This window comes from Aedes albopictus, chromosome 2, assembly GCF_035046485.1.
Source record: "Aedes albopictus strain Foshan chromosome 2, AalbF5, whole genome shotgun sequence".
In the NCBI taxonomy this organism is placed as follows: Eukaryota; Metazoa; Arthropoda; class Insecta; order Diptera; family Culicidae; genus Aedes; species Aedes albopictus.
Genome location: NC_085137.1, coordinates 67,137,759 through 67,157,679, shown reverse-complemented (window position 1 = coordinate 67,157,679; position 19,921 = coordinate 67,137,759). Strand labels below are relative to the sequence as shown.

Below are 19,921 nucleotides of genomic sequence, written 5' to 3'. Positions count from 1 at the left end.
GGCGTATGAAACAATCGATCGAGATCAGCTATGGCAGATTATGCACGAATACGGATTCCCGGTAAAACTGATACGATTTATCAAGGCGACGATGGATCGAGGGATGTGCATAGTTCGAGTATCAGGGACACTCTCGAGTCCCTTCGAATCTCGCAGAGGGTTACTGCAAGGTAATGGTCTTTCGTGCTTACTGTTTAGCGGGAATAAACACGAGTGGAACGATTTTCACGAAGTTCGTTAAGCTGCTTGGTTTTGCTGATGATATTGATAATATAAATTTGAGACGATGGCGGAAACGTACATCCGACTAAAGAATGAAGTCAGGCGAATCGGATGTGTCGAAGACAAAGTACATGATAGCAAAAGTCTCTATGGAGGAATTGCCGCGCGCTCGTCACCCGGGATTTCTATCTATGGTGATGAAATCGAGTCCGTTGAAACCGCCGTCGAGTCCGTTGAAGTTCCGACAACGAAACCAGCAGAAAAATTCAGAGACGTGTTGTGGTAGAAAATCCAGCTTGCTTGGGACTCCGCAGAACTCTTCGATCGAACAAAGTTCGCCGTCACACGAAGTTAACTATCTACAAAACTCTGATTAGACCGGTCGTCCTCTATGGGCGGGCACGAAGCATGGACTCTACGTGCAGAGGACCAACAAGCCCTTGGAGTTTGCGAGCGGAAAGAGTTGCGTACCATCTACGGCGGATGGAAACGGGACTTGGATAAGGCGAATCAACCACGAGCTGCATCAGCTGCTGAGAGTACCAACCATCGTCCATACCGCGAAAATCGGGGGGCTACTAAACACTAAACAACGTAAATAACCGTGCAAGCCATGATTATTTGATTATTGAAATGTATCATGAAATTGCGAGTGAAATATTAAAAGATTGCCTTGGTGATCGCGACGTTTTATAAGGATAATTTTTAATCAGTGGTTTACGCTGTTTAGTGAATTCCCGTAACATGATTATAGAAGCCCCTAACAGAATGACAGCAACGCGGGACAAAATTTTCTGTTTTTATTATTTTAAAATTTGGACATTTTTGTATTTCAAATAAAAGAATTGTACATAGATGAACTTTATGAAGATAAATCATTAACGTAGTTTTTAAACAGCGATAACAATGAACAAATAAATAACTATTTTCGGATTTAACCTTTCAATTAAACAAGGAAACCAAGATGAATTGATGGAGAAAAAAATGAAACAAAACATTACTAAAAATTTTCCTAATTTATTCATTCGATAAATCATTCTACAATACAAAATACATACAGAGAAGTGTGTAAATAATAAACTAAAAATAGTCATATGCATAGATAAAATCGAATTTCAGTTGTAAAAATAAATCACTTGTTCGTCGGATATTTATGAGAGTGTGATGAAGCTTAGCGCTGCGTGATACATGGAAGCATGATGTAGGTAGGTACGTTTAAATGCGGTGATGTGCAATGTTTGATCAATTAGAATGTGGTGACCGGTTAACAGTATGTAGCACTAGGTAAAATAGATTGACTAAAAACTTTGTCACGATGGGATAAAACTGTAAAAGTGCGTTTTGATCAATATCCAGATATATATCTTTTGATGAGCGTTAACAGTTTAGGTGAATGGATAACTAGGAAAAAAAAAAATGCGAAACAAAGTCCGAAGAGGAGTAACATTCTAAGCCTATCCAACAAAAGGGGTTGATTTGTTCTAAGATCCAATTTGAGTCTTTTGATTTCATTTTTTTTTTTGCTACACAATCTGGAGTGTATAAATAATCTTAACGAATATGTCTAGGGAAATTCAAAATACACAGACCATCAGAGGTTTGTAGGGAAGGAAAGTTGTTAAAAATATAGACACGCCTGGCAAGCCGGTACGGTAAGCTGTGTGTAGAGGACGTGTGTGGCTACAACAAGGATTTAGCTGCTCTGTGCATTGTTGACGTTGTTTGCGGTGTTCACTATGCTAGGTGTGGTGTGGTTGGCTGTGGTGCAATTGTTGGAGTTGTGGGCTGTGTGGTTGTCGGTAATGTTGTTCAGAGTGAGGTGGGTGCTGCTATTGTTTGGCTTAGTTTCTACGACTTTTGTAACATTGATTGTGGTAACGGGTGGTGGCGACGATAGCTTATCGCCGACACAACAAGCAATAAATCGTCGATAAAAGCCCACCTCGCCATCCTCCAGCTGCCGGAGGTCGTCTTCGTGGGCCCGTTTCGTTATCTCCGGCATCACGTCGTCCAGGATTTTGAGCTCGCGCCTCGTGAAGAGGAAGTCCAACGATTTTCGGATACCGATCATAACGACCAACATCAGGGGGAACAGGATCGATGTGCTGGAGAACGATTTGATGACCCACAGCATGACCAAGCACGCCAGCTGGATCAGGGTGAACAGATGAACGCGGCGGATCGGGACCTGCGGGGATAGAGTGGAAAAAAATTGGAATGTTAATGTTTTTTTTCTAGATAATCATTGAAGTTATCTCAAAGGCCCTGGTGATATATCTGTATGAATCCTTGGAGGACCCCCAAGAGAAATTACAAGATCAATTCCCAGAAGAATATCTAGAGAAATTCCTGAAAGGATCCTTTGAGGACAGTGGGAATTTGTAGAAGAATTCCTAGGAGAAATACACTTCATTGAAGAAGCCCCCCTGTAATGTGGAGAAATTCACATAGGAATGCTGGTATGACTGTTTTAGCTGAAATGGACCGGCCGTGTGCTAAAAATATTTATCATTCGTCAACGCACAGTGCACTAACCTGCCGCAAGAACATGTAGTCCGGTTGGTACTTGATCGGCATCAGCATGATCATCAGCCGGTCGAAGAACTGGAGGCCCTTGAGCGATGCCGCGCCCATGTACAGAAACACGCCGTATAATACTGGCATTGGAATGTGGGACAGGAGTGGCGTCAACAGGACCGAACAGCCGATCGTCAGGAAGATCAGAATGTGGGTGACCCGTTGCTCGCGCACTCCGAGGAACTGCGGTTTCTCGCCGGGAGCTGCCGTTTCCGATTCTTGTTTGAGTGAATTGACGTGATTAATACTGAGCACGGTAGCGGCGACGAACCTGGAAGATTCGGATTAGGGTTATAACCTTTGGAACTCATTTGATCAAGTGGTGACTCACCATGGTAATCCCATGAGGGAGCAGAGCTGAATCAGCAAGGCTAACACGAACAGATCCAGATGATAGCCACAGCCCTTCTTTAGCTTATGTTCTTTCCTATTGATTATCACAGCCGTAATTTGTTGATCCATGAAGATCAGGATGGTGCCCAGCAGAGCCGGTAGAACGGCGAGCACCGGGGACCAGATCGGGTTCTTCTCGTGGAATGGTTGAACGAGCCAGCCTCGATCCGGAATGGTTGGTTTGAACTCCCGAGGAACTTCCAGTTTCGGCGTCGGGACGTTGGTGACGTAGTCCAGTGTGCTCATCGAGAAGATCGCAATGATGACAGCAAAATCGCTGACGAACTGTCGGATGTTCGATGGGAAGAACAGGGCATTCTTGAAGTCCTTAAGAATGACCGAGATGATGTACGTTCCGATGAACAGGATGATCGACATCAGGAAGACATCGGAGATGTACTCGGGTTTGGAGCAGTCGTAACCGGTGAGGGTACCGTTCAGTAGCTGTTCGATGAAAGAAGAAACAGTCAGATCCATGAGTTCAATGAAACGACCAACGGCCAACTTACCGCACAAGTTTTCTTATCGTACTGTGCCCACTCGTGAATAATTTCGGTGGAAAGGGGTTTATCCCCGGGTGGTAGACACGAGCAGTCATACTTGGACCCAGCCGTGTTCAGCGGAAAGTCTGTTCCAATGTGCAGCACGTTTTCGACCGCTTTGTAGATGAAGATGAAGGCTATCAGACAGGCAAAGTTCTCCTCGGTGAATCTGGTGATGTAGCACACTAGAGCACTGGCATCGATGGCAACCAAAATGACCAAGATAACTGTTACCCACGTTCCGATCCAGAATCTGGAAATTGAAAACATGTTATAGATAAATAGTGTAATCCTTGCCGAAGAAGAAAACACGTTGATGAGTGGTATTTCAACCTTAAAGGCATATCATTTGGAATAGGAAGCAATCAGTGAAGTACTAGATTGAAAGTAGTGAGCTGGATTTTTGTATGGTGAGATAATCAATACTCCGTTTCTGCAATGAAATGGTGCAAACAGCGTGGGTTATATGATTTCCTGCCTAATTTGATGCTGTTTGAGCAAAACTTTGGGTAACTGTGTTGTTGAAGATGTAAGAAACAAATAATAAAACAACACAGTTAACCAAACTTTTGCTCAAACAGCATCAAATTAGGCAAGAAATCATATAACCCACGCTGTTTGTACCATTTCATTGCAGAAACGGAGAATTGATCATCTCACCATACAAAAATTCAGTTCACTATTTTCAATCTAGTACTTCACTGATTGCTTCCTATTGTTTTTTGATGTTTTCCTTATAAAATTAGTATAAACTAAATTGATCAATCCTCTTAAGGACTTGTCGATATTTTTTGTATTCTCGTAGACGATATTTAGACGGATTTCATGCAACCATTTCAAATAGTATTCAGGGGAGAAACCTGATGGAGTACCTGATCAGTTATTGTAGGAATGCCGAGAAAAAAAATCTGAATCTCTTGCGGAATGTCCTAATCTTCCCAGTCCTCTCGAATCCTTCCAGGATACAAATCAAGTCCAACAATTGGAAAGGCCACATCAACATTTCGTAACATAGCAAACATGTTTCTGTCGACTTCTGAAATGCATCCACGCATCTCACCACCACTAACAGGAAGCTTGATGTTTGCGCTTTCTGTTAGTGGTGGTGAGATGTGTTGGTGGAGTTTAGATAGCCCTAAATGAACAGATACATGTTTGTTTACAAAATGTTGATGCGGTCTTGAATTCTATGGAAAACTTCCTTGATGAACCCATGGAAGTATCCCTGGAAGGATAACCGAAACAATCCCTGATTCATTCCTCGGAGAAATCCCTGGAAGAACCCTGAAACATTTCTTGGGTTCTCTTGAGGAATTCTTGGAGTAATTTGAACAAGATAATATCAATTCAGTGCGTTTTACACTTTCAATTTGATGATTTAGAAAATTAGATAAAAATGTCGTTGCAAAGAACATTTTACCAAAAGTCTATTTCTATTTCAAGGATGAAAGAATTCTTTTACAGAAAAGAGAATATTAAAAAATATTTCTTGGATTAATCCTTCAAATGTACTTAATAACTTAAAAAAATTGCACAGTTTCCTCTGGGATTCGTAGGAAATTTCCAAATAAATTCTTCCAAGTATTCAGAGATTTTCTGTAGAATTCACATGGGAACTCAGCAAATCTTGCCGTAATTCATTTAGTAACTTCAAAATATAATTTCTCCTATTGATTCCCACATATTCTCAGCAAGTCCCCGAATCACGTAGGACTTTTCAAATATTCAACATGCACAACATGATTTTCTCCGACATTTCCTTTGTGGATTTTTTTTCCAAGCTTTCGTTATGAAGATACTTTGAAGATTATTTTAGGAATTTTTAAAGGAATATCTTCGAGAATTTTCCCGAAGATTTCTTTAGAAAATCTTTTAGAAATGCCTCTGCTAGAGTATTGTGTATTTTTTTTCAGAAAATTTCATTGACTTTTCCTGAAATAGTCCCAAAAGTTCTTCCAAGGATTCCTCAAGTAATTTTCACTGGAGGATAATTTCCCACAAATTCTTTCAAGCATTCCTCCATGAAATGTTAAAGGCCTTCTCCTGAAATCTTTCTAGGATTTTCCCAAAAGTCTTCCAAAAATTCCTCCGAAAAATTTCGAAAGAATTACTTGGGCTATTATCAAAAAAGGTCGTCCGAGAATTCTTCTAACGACCATTCCATAAAATCTTCAATGGATTCATCCCAAAGTGCCTCCAAGGATACTGCTCTTTGGAAATTATTCCAATATTCCTTCCTGGAACTCTTTCATGGTTTCTTTCAGGATTTCCTTCAAGGCTATATGGAAGAATTCTTCACAGGATTTTTTGGAGAAACTTATTTATTATTGCTTTCATGATTTTTTTTTGCAGAATGTTCAGGAATTTTCCCTAGGATTCCCCAAGAAATTCAAATAATGACTCTTGTAAGAGTTATTTTTAGATCTCTTCCAGGAATTCTTCTTACAAGGTTTCTCTCAGGATTGTTCCAACAATTCTTCATGATATTCTGCCAAGGATTCTTCCAGGAATTCTTCATAAGATTTGTGAAGGAATACTTCCACGGATTTCTCCAGAAACTAAGAGATAACTCCAAAGATTTTTCCTTGGATTTCTCCAGGAGTTTTTCCAAGACTTTTTCAGGATCTCTTCCTCCAGTTATTATATCAAAGATGTTTCTTGAAGGAATTATCCAAATTCATGCTGAAAATACTTCTTTTGAAAGTGGATAATTCATTTAAAAAAACCTCTTAGAATGCAGAGGAGCTTTTTCAAGAATAACCCAGGATATTTTGTTCTAACATCTTTCACGAACTTTCCTTTTGACTCTTCCAAGAATAATCCAAGAGATAATTTAGAGATTTTTTGTATGGTTCGTCTGGTGTTATTCTAAGGATTCCTAGGGGTTACTCTAATAATTTCTCCCAAAAATTTTTTCAAGAACTTTACCAGGGATTCCACCAAAGATGGCTGTTGGAAATGCTTTTGTAAAAATTAAGGAATTCTTTTAAGAATTCTTCTCGGAATTCCTTCAATAGTACTTTTTAAAACCCTTTGAGAATTCCACGAGAAAGTCTCCGGACTTTTTCTCAAAAATCGCTACATTAATACTTGCAAAGAATCTTCCGGGAGCTCTTTCAAGAATTTAAGAATTCTCCGTAGAACTACTACTACGGATTTGTCCAGGAATTGAGGGAACTTCTAACCCCAAGGTATTCTTCCAAAAACTTCTTTAAGAACTCATCTTAAAATTTTTTCGACATTGTTTGAAACATTTCTTCAGGAATTATTCGTTTGTTGTGCACAAATGTTGGCGGAGGTAGTCGACCGCGTAATTATCGGAAAGTTAATTCAAGGATTAGAAGAATCTCTAGAATTCTCCCAAGGATTCGTCCAGGAATCATTTCAACGATTTCTCCAGATTTTTAGATGACTATTTTAAGGATTGTTTAACAAATATTTTCAAGAAATTCTGAGGAAATGCTGCCTCAATTTTTTTTATATCATCGGGAATTATTCTAAGAATATTGTGACACCGGAGCTTTACGGTTTTCGGATGTAGAAAACATACACTGTAGAACTGTGGTCTAGAACTAACTTTATTACTAATGCTAAGCCTTATATATATGAATGAATGTACAATACATTCTACCTGATTTGACTCATTATCTTTTGGGTCCCTTTCTTATTATCTCTACTTTGTTATCGCCGCCACTATCGGTGCGTCACTATTTTCATTACAATTTATGGGTCTCTTTCTTGGTCCTTCGTAGAAGATTAGTTTATGACGTAATTGTCTTGGGTAGCAGAGAATTATCAACTATGCGCATATTGCAACTAACAATATGCCATGCGGTGCGCTGTATAACTTAAGGAAAATGACAACTTGAGTTTGAAATGCAAATTGATTGATTCGCGTTCGTTACATTCCGGACCCCGTAAATCTACTAGATTTACAATAATAATTGTCGATAAGCGATTTATTACTTATTATATGAAATGATATTAATATTGTCTTTTTACTTAGGACTAGACATTTGTGTTGAATTTTGGATACACATTTCCTCATGATCATCTTGATTCGGGATTAAATCTGGTGAATCTAGTTTCTTCGGTTCTGAAAGTGGAATTGTGTCATGACTTCCTTGAAAGTTTTGAGTTTGTTGAAATAAATCATCATTTGTTTCTAAAGATGGCTTTGGCTTTTGAATTTTCCGAACATCTAAAACTGCCACTTTGACGGCTGGTCTTTCATAAATACCTTTAGATGTTTTAATTTCAGCAGATCTTACTTGTCCATCTTTAGCCATTCTAACACTGATTACTCGACCTTTCAGCCATGTTCCAGGAGGTGCCTTATCATCAGTTATTACAACAATATCGTCAACTTTAATAGGTTCAATTTGATTAGTCCATTTATTTCGTTTCAACAATAATGGAAGGTACTCTTTCGTCCACCGATCCCAAAAATATTTCCCATAGTTTTGAACCTTTTTCCAATGATGTTTTTCTAAGTGAATTGCAGTTGGATCATAAGGTGGTACATATTCTCCAGCACGACCAATTAGAATATGAAATGGTGTCATTATTTCGTCGTCGATATCTTCTACTGGTATGTGTGTTAATGGACGAGAGTTTAGAATAAATTCTACTTGGATCAGAGCAGATCTTAAAATTGCTGGTCGTGGTAAACGACTACCATACTGCTTCAGCATTTTATATAGCGATAACTTTATGATTTTAATAAGCCTCTCCCATACTCCGCCGAAATGGGATGCCGCGGGAGGATTGAATGTCCATTTTAAGGCTAATGCTGCCGCATCACCGTTTCTCATTCTTTTATCAATATTCACAATTAGTTCTTTTAATTCATTGTCAGCTCCAACAAAGTTGGTGCCATTATCGCTGTAAAGGTGCTTAATTTTTCCTCTTCTGTTTTGAAAATTACGCAAACAGACAATAAAAGAATCTGTATCTAATTTCTCAGCCATTTCGATGTGAACTGCTCTACTAGACATACATGTAAAAATCACACCCCAACGTTTTTCTCTTGATCGTTTTACTGCAACTTCAAATGGACCAAAGTAATCCACTCCAGTATGCGTAAATGGATACAAGAAAGATTCGGTCCGATAATCTGGTAAGGGTGCCATCATGGGTGGTACTGGTTTTGCGTTAACAATAATGCATTCTTGGCAATATTTCTTGACCTTTTTCAAAAGTGACCTTTGTTTAATAATCCAAAACTTTTGAAGAATAGCTGCAATCACGACATTGTCATTCTGATGCAAATACCGTTCATGATATGTCTTTACAATTAAAAAAGAAATATTATGTTCATATGGTAATATAATTGGCTTTCTTGCTGATTCGGGTATGCTTCTTGCGTGTTCCAATCTTCCTCTTGCTCTGAGTACTCCATGATTATCAAGCATTGGACTCAATTTTCGTAAGTTGCTGGATTTTTCAATTTCTTTACCTTCTTTCAGTAATGTTACTTCCTCTGCGAAACAATCCCATTGAGCTTTTTTGAATATCGCGTTTTCAACCCATTTTACATCATCATAATTAGTGCTACGATCAAAATCTGTTTTATTTTTAATCCAATCGGTAAACTTTTTTATTATTAGAGTTCGCTTAACCAAACGCCACCAGTCCGAAAAATAATCGTCCTGAATAAAAGAGTAAGGATGTATTCTTTGATGAATGTTTACATAGTTTCTCAGCTCTTCATCAGTTTCCATACTTACTGTCCAGTTTGGCCAATAACTTTCTGATTTTCTTAAAAACGATGGTCCATTGAGCCATAATGATGCTCCCTTTTTAATTTTTGTACCTTCATCAGCAGGGTTTAATGATGATTTTATATATCTCCATTGATCCATTGAAGTTGTTTCTAAGATTTCAGCAACTCGATGAGCTACGAATTGCTTATACCGCCTATGCTGACTATTAATCCAGGCTAGGACAGTTTGACTGTCTGACCACATGACGCATTTTGAAATCGAAAATCTTAATTCTTTCTTTACGGTATTCAACAATCTTATCCCTAATATTGCTGCTTGCAACTCTAAACGTGGTATGGATAACATTTTATTCGGTGAAACTCTTGCCTTTGCTGATACTATATTCACATCAGTGCCATTTGCAGTAACACTTCTCAGATACACAACGGCAGCAAAAGCATTTTCCGAAGCATCTCCGAACATATGCAACTCATAAAACAATGCATTTTTCAAGGTCATACATCTTGGAATCTTAAAATGGGTGACAAGTTTAAGCATATCTATCCAAGAGTTCCAAAAATTTGATAAACTATCTGGTAACTGGCTATCCCAATCAGAAGATTCTTTATGCCATTTTTGTAAAAGAATTCTACCATGAATTGTGAAGTTCGAAATTAACCCTAAGGGATCGTAAATACTCATTACAAACGAGAGAGTTTCTCTCTTTGTAATCAACCTTGTGAATTCCAATCGATCAAGTTTTAATTGAAATTCGATCAAATCAGTTGTTGTATTCCAATAGATACCCAATACTTTATCAGTTGGTATTTCTTTATTCTCGAACCATTTTATTTCTGAAACATGAAGTCTTTCTGAAGGAATAACGTTGGCAAGCTGTTGCGAATTTGTAATAAAATTTCTTAGATGAAATCCAGCATACTGTTGAATATTTATAACACCCTGAACAACTTCAGATGCTTCTTTAATTTCATCAAAGCTATCCAAATAATCATCAACATAAAAGTTATTTTCAGAAGCCTCAGAAGCCTTTGGAAAATCATCCTTAAAAAGCTGTGCATTATAATTTTTCACTGCTTGAGCACAAGCAGGAGAACACGTTGATCCAAAAATCATTGATTCCATCACATATACGCTCGGATCCCTATCGGCCTCACATTGTCTCCAAAGGTATCTTTGTGCAGGCTGATCTTCCATAACAATTTTTATTTGCTGAAACATTTCTTGTATATCCCCTGTAACAGCGATTTTGAACTCTCTGAATCTTAGCAAAACACCGAACAAAGATTTTACTGTGTCAGGACCGGAAAGCAGTGCTGAGTTAAAAGATACTCCTTCTACTGCTGCAGCTGCATCAAAAACAATTCTTGATTTAGGTGGGACTTTGTTTTTATTTGTCACAATAAAATGAGGCAAATAATAGGTGTTTGGATGTTCCTGTAGTAGCTCACGTGGGCTAAGCTTACGGGCATAACCCTTTTTAACAAATCCTTCAAATGACTCAATTGCCCATTTTCTTAGCTCTGGTTTCCTAGCTAATGTCTTCTCCAGTATTTCCAAACGTTTGAAAGCATTATTAAAACTTGGAGGGAAACTCATGCTTTCAGTTTTCCACAATAATCCTATTGAGTAATGTCCGTTTTCATATTTAATTGTATTTTTAATAATTGATTCAGCTCTTTCTACTTCTGCTGATTTTGGTAATTTATTAACGACGTTGACTCCAAAGTTTTCAGTAGAACAATAATTTTCAAAAATTGCTCTTAAATCTGTACTTTCATGCTCTCTAATGCAAAAAGAATATGAAGGCTCACCTCTATATACCTTACCGAAAATCAACCATCCTAGTTTGGTACGCGCTGCCATCGGCGAGTTCTCGTCACTTATCCTTCTGTCGGTCGTCAACAACAAATGAGCGTGCTCCATACCAATTAAAATCGTGGGCTTGGCGTTGACGTATCCCTGAACTGGAACATCAGCTAAATAAGTGAACTCCTTCTTCATGTGTTTAATATCCAATGTTTGCGTTGGAAGTTCAATGTCCTCGATGGTCCTGACATCCTTCATTGAATAAGTTTTTCCTCCATGTCCGCGTATCCACAGCTGTACTCTTCGGCTAGGTGATTCCTTTGAAACGTTCTGCGTCCAGGTTAATTCCAGTGGTTCTGACCGTCCATGGAGCCCAAGTTTATCCGCTACCGATTGATCCAAAAGGCTTAATGACGAGCCGGGATCAAGGAAAGCGAATGTTTCCAAAGAGAGGTTTCCATTCTGCAACGTTACTGGTACTATTTGATAATATACCGTTGATTTTCGACTTCCATGATGATTATTGTTAGTTTTGTCCTTCTCCAGATTTTGATTTTCCTTGGGTTTCTCGACGGCTGCTTTATGCAATAAACGATTGTGCATTCCTTTGCAACCGTCTATTTTGCATTCTCGCTTGCTTCTGCAAAACTTACTACCGTGTCCTTTGTTCAGGCAAGAAAAACACAGTTTCAATTGTTGAATTCGTTGTTGCCTTTGCTCAACATTGAGGTTTTTCAATATGTTGCACTTGAACGTTTGATGCTCATGCTTACAAATGTTGCACTGCATTTTTGAAGGATTGTTATGAATATTGATTCTGGGCTTTTGTTCCTTTCTTGTAGGTGGTGCTAATCTCCGTAATGTCGTTGCGTGAGTTTGCAGCCACTTATTCAAATCATGGAGAGTTGGCTGACTGACATTTCTTTGAAGCGCTTCTGTCCATGTTATCTGCATACTAAATGGTAGCTTTGATACTATGTCAGTAATTAACCGATAATCATGAAGGAATTCTGGCTTGGCCAATGTTTCCATTGTCACAACCAAATCGTCCAATGCGTTAGCAATATCGATAGTATGGAGTTTGGGTTGATTCAATGTTTTTATCAGCTCGTTCAATAATTGCTGATAAATAGCCTCCGGTCTCCCATAAATTTCTTCAAGCCGTTGCATTATTCTAGGAACATTAGCAGCCCCTATCATCAAATTTGACACGCTCTTGGCAGCTTGGCCATACAGAGCTTCTTCCAATCTTGATAAATTTTCGAGATTGGTAAATCTACCTTCGGCAGATGTGTCCTTAAAAATGCTTTTGAATTTCGGCCATTCACGAGCCTCTCCACTAAATTTTGGAAGCTTGATTAATGCTTGCCTCGTCGCATTTAAAGAACCTTCAGACTGACGTCTGTTTGCCACATCTTGTTGAATTTTCAGCGATTCATTTAGCTGGTTCGCTAAATCAAACTTCACTTTTACGTCCAATAATGTCGCTCGTTCGATTTCCAGATATTCGCATTTGGCGCAAAGGAATCGCTCTTCTTGTGACGGCGTATGCTTAAGGTGCACACAACTAAGGTGGAACCACCTATCACAATCGTCACAAGACACCATATTATCCTTGGTGTCAGCTTCCTTGCATAAACGGCAGTTTCCGTTCTTATTTTCCACGAATTGGAACATAGCTTTTGATTTTGCCATCGCAAATGTTCACTTTACTCTCACCTGGTTGTTTGCTGCTACTTTGCTTCCTTGCTTCCTTTTGCCGGATCTGCGCGTTCACTTCTGATGACAGCTTCTAAAGGTATTTCCAAACCTTTTTGTTAATTCACACACTGCAGTTTCACTATTTTCAAAAATGTCCAATGTCCTAGTTTCACTTGAATTACCACTCTGGGTTTTAATATTCAACACACAAGGTATTTTAGACACGATTCGTGAATATCTATTCACAACTTTCGAATGTTTGCCACTATTGGCTCAAGATTTGTAACAGTTAAATTTTGTGACAATGCACAACACTCAGACTGCACTCCTGGCGACAGTAAACCACGTTACAAAATCAATCACTGTAGCTATTTATTACGACAACTTTTTATATTGTCGGAGTCCTTTCCACTTATTCTAGTTGATCTCCGCGCGCCGGTATCACTGCACAATTTCAACACAACGTCGCGAGTACTTTCCTCTCTGGTAGTTCACCAAAATGTGACACCGGAGCTTTACGGTTTTCGGATGTAGAAAACATACACTGTAGAACTGTGGTCTAGAACTAACTTTATTACTAATGCTAAGCCTTATATATATGAATGAATGTACAATACATTCTACCTGATTTGACTCATTATCTTTTGGGTCCCTTTCTTATTATCTCTACTTTGTTATCGCCGCCACTATCGGTGCGTCACTATTTTCATTACAATTTATGGGTCTCTTTCTTGGTCCTTCGTAGAAGATTAGTTTATGACGTAATTGTCTTGGGTAGCAGAGAATTATCAACTATGCGCATATTGCAACTAACAATATGCCATGCGGTGCGCTGTATAACTTAAGGAAAATGACAACTTGAGTTTGAAATGCAAATTGATTGATTCGCGTTCGTTACAAATATATTTAAGATTCATTTAAGAATTCTTCAAACGACTCCTGCAGGAACTCTTGTAACGATTCTTCTAGCAGTTCTTTAAAGGGAGCTTTGATTCTGTCCAGAAATCATCAAGAAAATTTTCCAAAGGACTTTTCCAAGAATTCTTCTAAGGTTTTCCCTTGGCATTCTTCAAAGAACTCCTTAGAATTCCTAGAATTTATCCAGAAACGCTTCCACGGATATCTCCAGGAATTTTTCTAGTAACTCCCCAAGGAGTTCTTTCAAAAACTTTTCCAGGAACTCACATTAAGATTTTGAGACGGTGGTGAAAAATCCCCGAAGAAATACTTCGATCTCTCCAAGTATTATTCTAAAAATTTCTGCAGATTTCTCTCAAGGATTCTTTCAGTAATTCTTTCAAGGATTTCTCCAGATTTCCATGATTTTTTTAAGAACTGCTCTACAAACATTTCGAAGAAGTTTTGAGGATATTCTACCTGAAGTTTTTGCAGATATTCTTATGAAAAATATCTCCAGGAATTCTTCCAAGGATTGGTCTAAGATTTGTTGAGCTTTTAATCTTGAAACGACTTCTGCAGGAATTCGTCTAAGGATTCTTCCAGCAATTATTTAAAGGGTGATTTTGTAATTCTGTCTAGAATTAACAAGAAAATCTTCCGATGTTTTTTTTTTCCCAAGAATTCTCCCAAAGTTTTCTCTATGCCTTCTTCAGCGAACTCCATAGGATCCCTCGCATTTGTCCTTATACGTTTTACCCTTCCGTAACTCGCGCGGTTGGCCACCACCGTCAGCACCACGCTAATGCTGAGTACAAAAAGCGAGATTTTTCAACGTGTTGTACAAAATACAACAGCGCGATCGCTCGAGGGTTAAGGGATATCCTCTGGATTTTTTTTCTAAAAACTCCCCAAGGATTCTGCAGAGTTGCAGAATTTTCTACAGAATTATCCCAGATTTTCTACAGATGATTTTTGAGGATTGCTCCCAAATTGCTTCAAAAAAAATTTCAAGAAATCCTGAGAAAATTCTGGTTGGGTTTCTTCCAGGCACTTTTATTAGAGGAGTTTCTTTTAAAATCTCAGAGGAATATCTTTAGAAATCCCAGAGCTATTGCTACAAGAATCTCAAAATAATTCTCGAAGAAATCCATGAAGAAATTCCTGGAGGAATACCCGGAAAAGCCGCTGGAGGAATTCCTGAATGAATCGATGAAGAAATTCCTGAAGGAAACCTAGGAGGATTTGTTGGAAGAGTCCCTGAAATAATTCCTGGAGGACTCCTGGGTTTTCTGGTTAATTATTTTGGAAGTTAATTCGAGGAATAATGGAAGAAATTTATGAAGGATTCCTTGGAATATTCTCTGGAGGATTTTATGGAGGAATCTTTTTTTTTTATCGTTTTTTCGAGAGAAACCCAGCAGGAATTCCTGGAGGAATCATTGGAGTAATATATTAAGGCAAATCTGGGCGAATTCCTTAAGAAATTTTTGGAAAAAACCTTATAGGAATCCCTGGTGAAAGTCCTGGAGAAATCTCCGGACGAATTCCTGGAGAAGTACATGAAGGCAACTCTGGACGAATTCCTAAGGGAATACCTGAAATAACCCTTAGAGGAGTCCCTGGTGAAATTTCCCCGGATTCCCCGGACGAATTCTTGGAGGAAACCCTGGATAAGTTCCTGGAAAAAATTCTGGAGGAATTCCTGGAGAATTTCTGAAGAAAACAATGGAGTAATCTTTGGAGGAATCCCTGGAGGAATCTTCTGAGGAATTTTTGGATAAATTCCTGTACGAAACCATGGAGGAATTTCTGGAGAAATACCTGGTGGAATTGCTGGAAAAATCCCTTCAGGGATTTCTGGAAATTCCCTGGGATCACTGGTGGAAGTTCTGGTGGAATCCCTGGAGGAATTATTGCATGAATCTCTGGAGGAATCTCTGGAAGCATTTTGGAGGAATTCCTAGAGAAGTCAATGGAGGAATTTCTGGGGGATTCCCTGAAGGAATTCCTGGAGAAATCTCTGGAAGATTTTCTGGAGAAGTCCTTGAAGGAATCTCTAGAGGGATTCCAGGAGAAATCCCTGAAAGGATTTCTGATGAAATACTTGAAGGAATGAGTGGAGAAATCCCTGGTGGAACTCTTACATGAACCCCTGGAATAGCCCTTGGAGGTATCCCTGGTGAAACTCCTGGAGAAATCCCAGGACGAATTCCAGGAGGAAATACTGAATAAATTCCTAGAGGATACAATGGAGCAATTCATGGAGGAATTTTTGGAGAAATTCCGTGAAGAATATCTAGAGGAATTCCTGTAGGAATTTTTGGAGGAATTCCTCGAGAAGTTCCTGGTGGAATCCCTTGACAAATTCTTGGAGTTATCTCTGGAGGAATTTCTCGAGGAATCCCTGGAGGAATCAATTGAGAATTCCTTGGAAGAATTCCTGAAGAAATTCTTGGATGGATTTCGGGTAAATGACTTCGAATTCTTGGAAAAACCCCTGGGTAAATTCCTGGAGGAATCACTGGAAAAAAACATTTCTGGAGGAATCCCTGTCGGAATTCATAGAAGAAACAAAGTAGAAATTCCTGGGGGAATTCCTGGAGGAATTTCTGGAGGATTCCTGGTGGAATCTCTTGAGAAATTCCTAGAGAATTTTCTGTGGAATCCCTGGAGGAATTATTTAAGAATTCCTGGGAAGAATTCCTGGGGAAATCCTTGGATGAATTTCTGGTTCATGATTTCGAAGATTCCCAGGAGGAATTTTAGGAAAAAACATGGATAAATTCCTGGAATACCTCCAGGAATTTATCCATGTTTTTCCATGGAATCTTTGGAGCAATTACTGGTGGAATTCCTGGAGGAATTGCTGGAGGGATTGCTGGAAGAAATTTTTGGATGAATCTCGTGAGGAATTTCTAGACGAATCCCTAAAGGAATTCCTGAAAGAACCCCTGGAGAAGTTCCTGGAGGAATCCCTGGGAAATTCCTGGAGGAATCTCTGGAGAAATTATTTGAGAATTACTTGGAAGGATTTCTAGAGAAATCCTTGAATGAATTTCTGATAAATTACTTCGAAGATTTCGTGGAGAAATTCTTGAAGGAATACTTGGAGGAATATTTGGAAGATTCTCTGGGGGATTTTTTGGAGAAATCCTTGGAAGTTTTTCCGAGAGAAACCCAGAGGAAATTCCTGTTGAAATCCTTTGAAGAATACATTAAAGCAACTCTGGGCGAATTTCAAGTTGAATTTCTAGAATTACCCCTAGAAGTTAAGCAAAAAATGACCGATTTCAACCCCCTTCTCCCCTATGAGACACTTTTTGTGTGAACTTATGCAATTTTTGTATTGTATTTTTGTACTCAGTTTAAAATCACTTTAAAAAATAACTTTACATCAGAATACAAGTGCTCTGAAACCACTTACCTGAACGTCAAATAATCCCATCCGACTCGCATACAAAAATCGTATACGATCGTTTCGAACACCAGCACCGGCCCGGTAGAACCCAGAATGGTCAACGGTTGTCCGGAGAAGAATCCGTACCCGATACCGCACACAAATCCGGAAACCAACGATTCCATTGCGGCAATATTGTTCCCTGTGGCCGAACCCAGCAGCCCTCCGAACGTAATGATTGGCGAAAGACAGGCAAAGTACAGGAAGATCCACGAGGCCACGCACTGCAGCGACAATCCATCCCGGAAGTCGGACAGATAGAACGGCTTCTTCCGCTTCAAATCGTTGATCAGCCCTCCAAACAGACGACCCGTTCGCGACAAACCGGATTCCTCGCGTTGGCGTTGTTCTTCCTCCTCTTCGTCGATTTCCTCTTTCGGATTCTTTTCCGGGGGTCGTTTGCGGACCTCCTGCGATGGAATGGCAGCCGGCGGTTCTATCCGAATCGAGGGATCCCACTCGCCCGGCGGTAATACGGTGACGGCGTCTAGGAACTCGTCCACACCGGCCAGAAGGTGTTCGCGCTTTTTGGCACGATACGCCACTTCGTGGAAGATCTCGTCCGACATGAGGGTGGCCATGGCACGGCCGATCTCGTGGAAGCTACCGTGGCTACCCGGGGGACCCAGCAGAATGAAGATAAATCTGGGTGGGGGGAAATAGCGGGAATAGTTAGAAGTTGACGACAGAGAATACTTTCGCATGATCCATACCTAGTTGGCACGGGGACTTCAGTCAGATCACCCATCACGGATGCGTTGTTCAACCGCAGGAATGCAGCGAGCGTCTTGTCCAGGAAGTCCACCTCGCCGACCAGGATGTTGCTGGCTTCGGCGCCCGGTGGAATCTTCCGCATGAAGTTCGTGTTGGACTTGTGTTCACCGTTCTGCAGCTCGCCGGAGCTGGTGTTGCGGGCCATCGAGATGCTACTGGGGCTTTGAATAAGATTTTCCCCTGCAATTAGGCGATAGGTACTGTTAGTTGGTTGGGTTGATGGTAGGGTTTTGGGTGGGCTTGGCCCAAGCATTCGACAACGGGAGTGTTGTTCGAACGTTCTGTATTCCGAGGGGAAGCAGTGAATTAGTGGGGGAAACCAGGCTAGGACTACATAGCTATTGTTCTACTTAGGTGTGTGCTGGGAAATCCCTGAGGTTTGTGTGTAAATGCGCAAGAATACCTAGAGGAGGAAAGGAAAATGATGGTTTAAACATGCAAAGCGTTTTTTGTATAATGTGAAGAATTCAATACATGAAATCAACATGACACAATCCACATAGCTGTCCTGGAATGTCCTGGAAACAAATGTTCTTTTGCGACGAACAGTATGTTAGTATTGCATGGTAACGTTTGATTATTGCGTTGGTTTTGATTGATCTGAACGCATACAAGCAGAATTATACATAGAGTTGTAAGTGTATTCAAGGACAAGGACAAGCGGACAATAGTTCCCAATCAACCGATGAAAACTATCCATTGAATGCCCTTTCATTGGAGTTGCATGTTGGATAGAGTTAAAAGCCAGCCTATGTAGCTGGAAGACAATCCTGAATCTTATATGGATTCACTGAAGTGAAGGGCACAAGCCAGCCCTAATCTGTTGCATGAATGCTCGAACGTGATTCGATTAGCTGTTGGAAGCTTTCACAGACATGGAGCGCCCCCTGGCAACTTGTCCATCAAATCAATGTACATATGTGTATGTACCTAACGATTTCCGAATGACTAAATCCCGTAATTAAAATTCGTATGGGCTCTGGATATTCTCTTTGCCTGGTGATTTCCGTCGCCGGGATTACTTGCATGCTGTATTGAATCCATTTAAAAATTAATTACCTAAAGCTAGGGATGGTGCGTGTGTACAGGATGATTGATAGGATGATTCTCGTAACTAACTATAGAATACAATACACTATACATAGCATGTATCTACTGAAAAGGAGCGTATTCACGGCACGTCTAGAAAGGCATATGAGATGTAAAAGCAAAAGTTAAAGGTTGGGGGTTATCCACTAATCACGAATGGTTATTTTCATTTGGTTTCACTGTAGGCAAATCCTAACGTTTTCTCTGAGTTATAACTTGAGTAAATCTTTCCATTACACCATTCGTAATTACTGGGTGCCCTATTGCTATAAAGATATGCATACACAACTATCGGGTCCATTTTCGAGCGATTCACATTGTATAGAGAAGATTTATGCGAGCATTGGTAGATTCCTACGAATAGGATTGCTACGTCTACACACGGATGTACGTTATGTTCAATCAGGAAGAAGTATGGGATTGATGGAATTTTTGATTTGCAACTTTCCGATGCACGTGTGTTTGGATGTTAAGGTAACGACCGGCAATGGGATGAAATGGGGTTTTGATGATGGAAAAAAGGTGTTGAATTTGAATGACGTTACCTATGTGCAATTGAAATTTTATCAAAATAGAACTGGTAAGGACTGTTCAATTTATAAAACGGACAACTTGCTTGTGCGATATTTTTTTTATTTTTCAATAAAATTATTATCAGTTTTTTTGCATAACTATCTATAACTAATCTCAAATGTTGGAAAAATATAACATTAAGTAAAATGTTCTTTATTGTG

General features: G+C 39.5%; 1 protein-coding gene across 30 annotated transcripts in view; it reads right to left on the bottom strand.

Moving 5' to 3' along the window:
* LOC109423877 (electroneutral sodium bicarbonate exchanger 1) overlaps window positions 1-19,921 on the bottom strand; it is a 215,044-nt gene that overhangs the window by 15,921 nt on the left and 179,202 nt on the right. For 29 of the 30 annotated variants that reach the window (XR_009997409.1, XM_062849775.1, XM_062849771.1 and 26 more), the window contains 6 exons: window positions 18,038-18,278; window positions 17,292-17,969; window positions 3,702-3,987; window positions 3,131-3,636; window positions 2,758-3,070; window positions 2,165-2,410 (listed from right to left, as the gene is read on the bottom strand). Coding sequence is in view for 29 of the 30 variants with exons in the window: in XM_062849775.1 (XP_062705759.1) it covers window positions 2,165-2,410; window positions 2,758-3,070; window positions 3,131-3,636; window positions 3,702-3,987; window positions 17,292-17,969; window positions 18,038-18,278 (2,270 nt within the window). In the remaining variant the exon portion in view is untranslated. Of the gene's footprint in view, window positions 1-1,219; window positions 2,411-2,757; window positions 3,071-3,130; window positions 3,637-3,701; window positions 3,988-17,291; window positions 17,970-18,037; window positions 18,279-19,921 lie in introns of those variants that run through there. The other variant, XM_062849797.1, reaches the window with a different exon arrangement.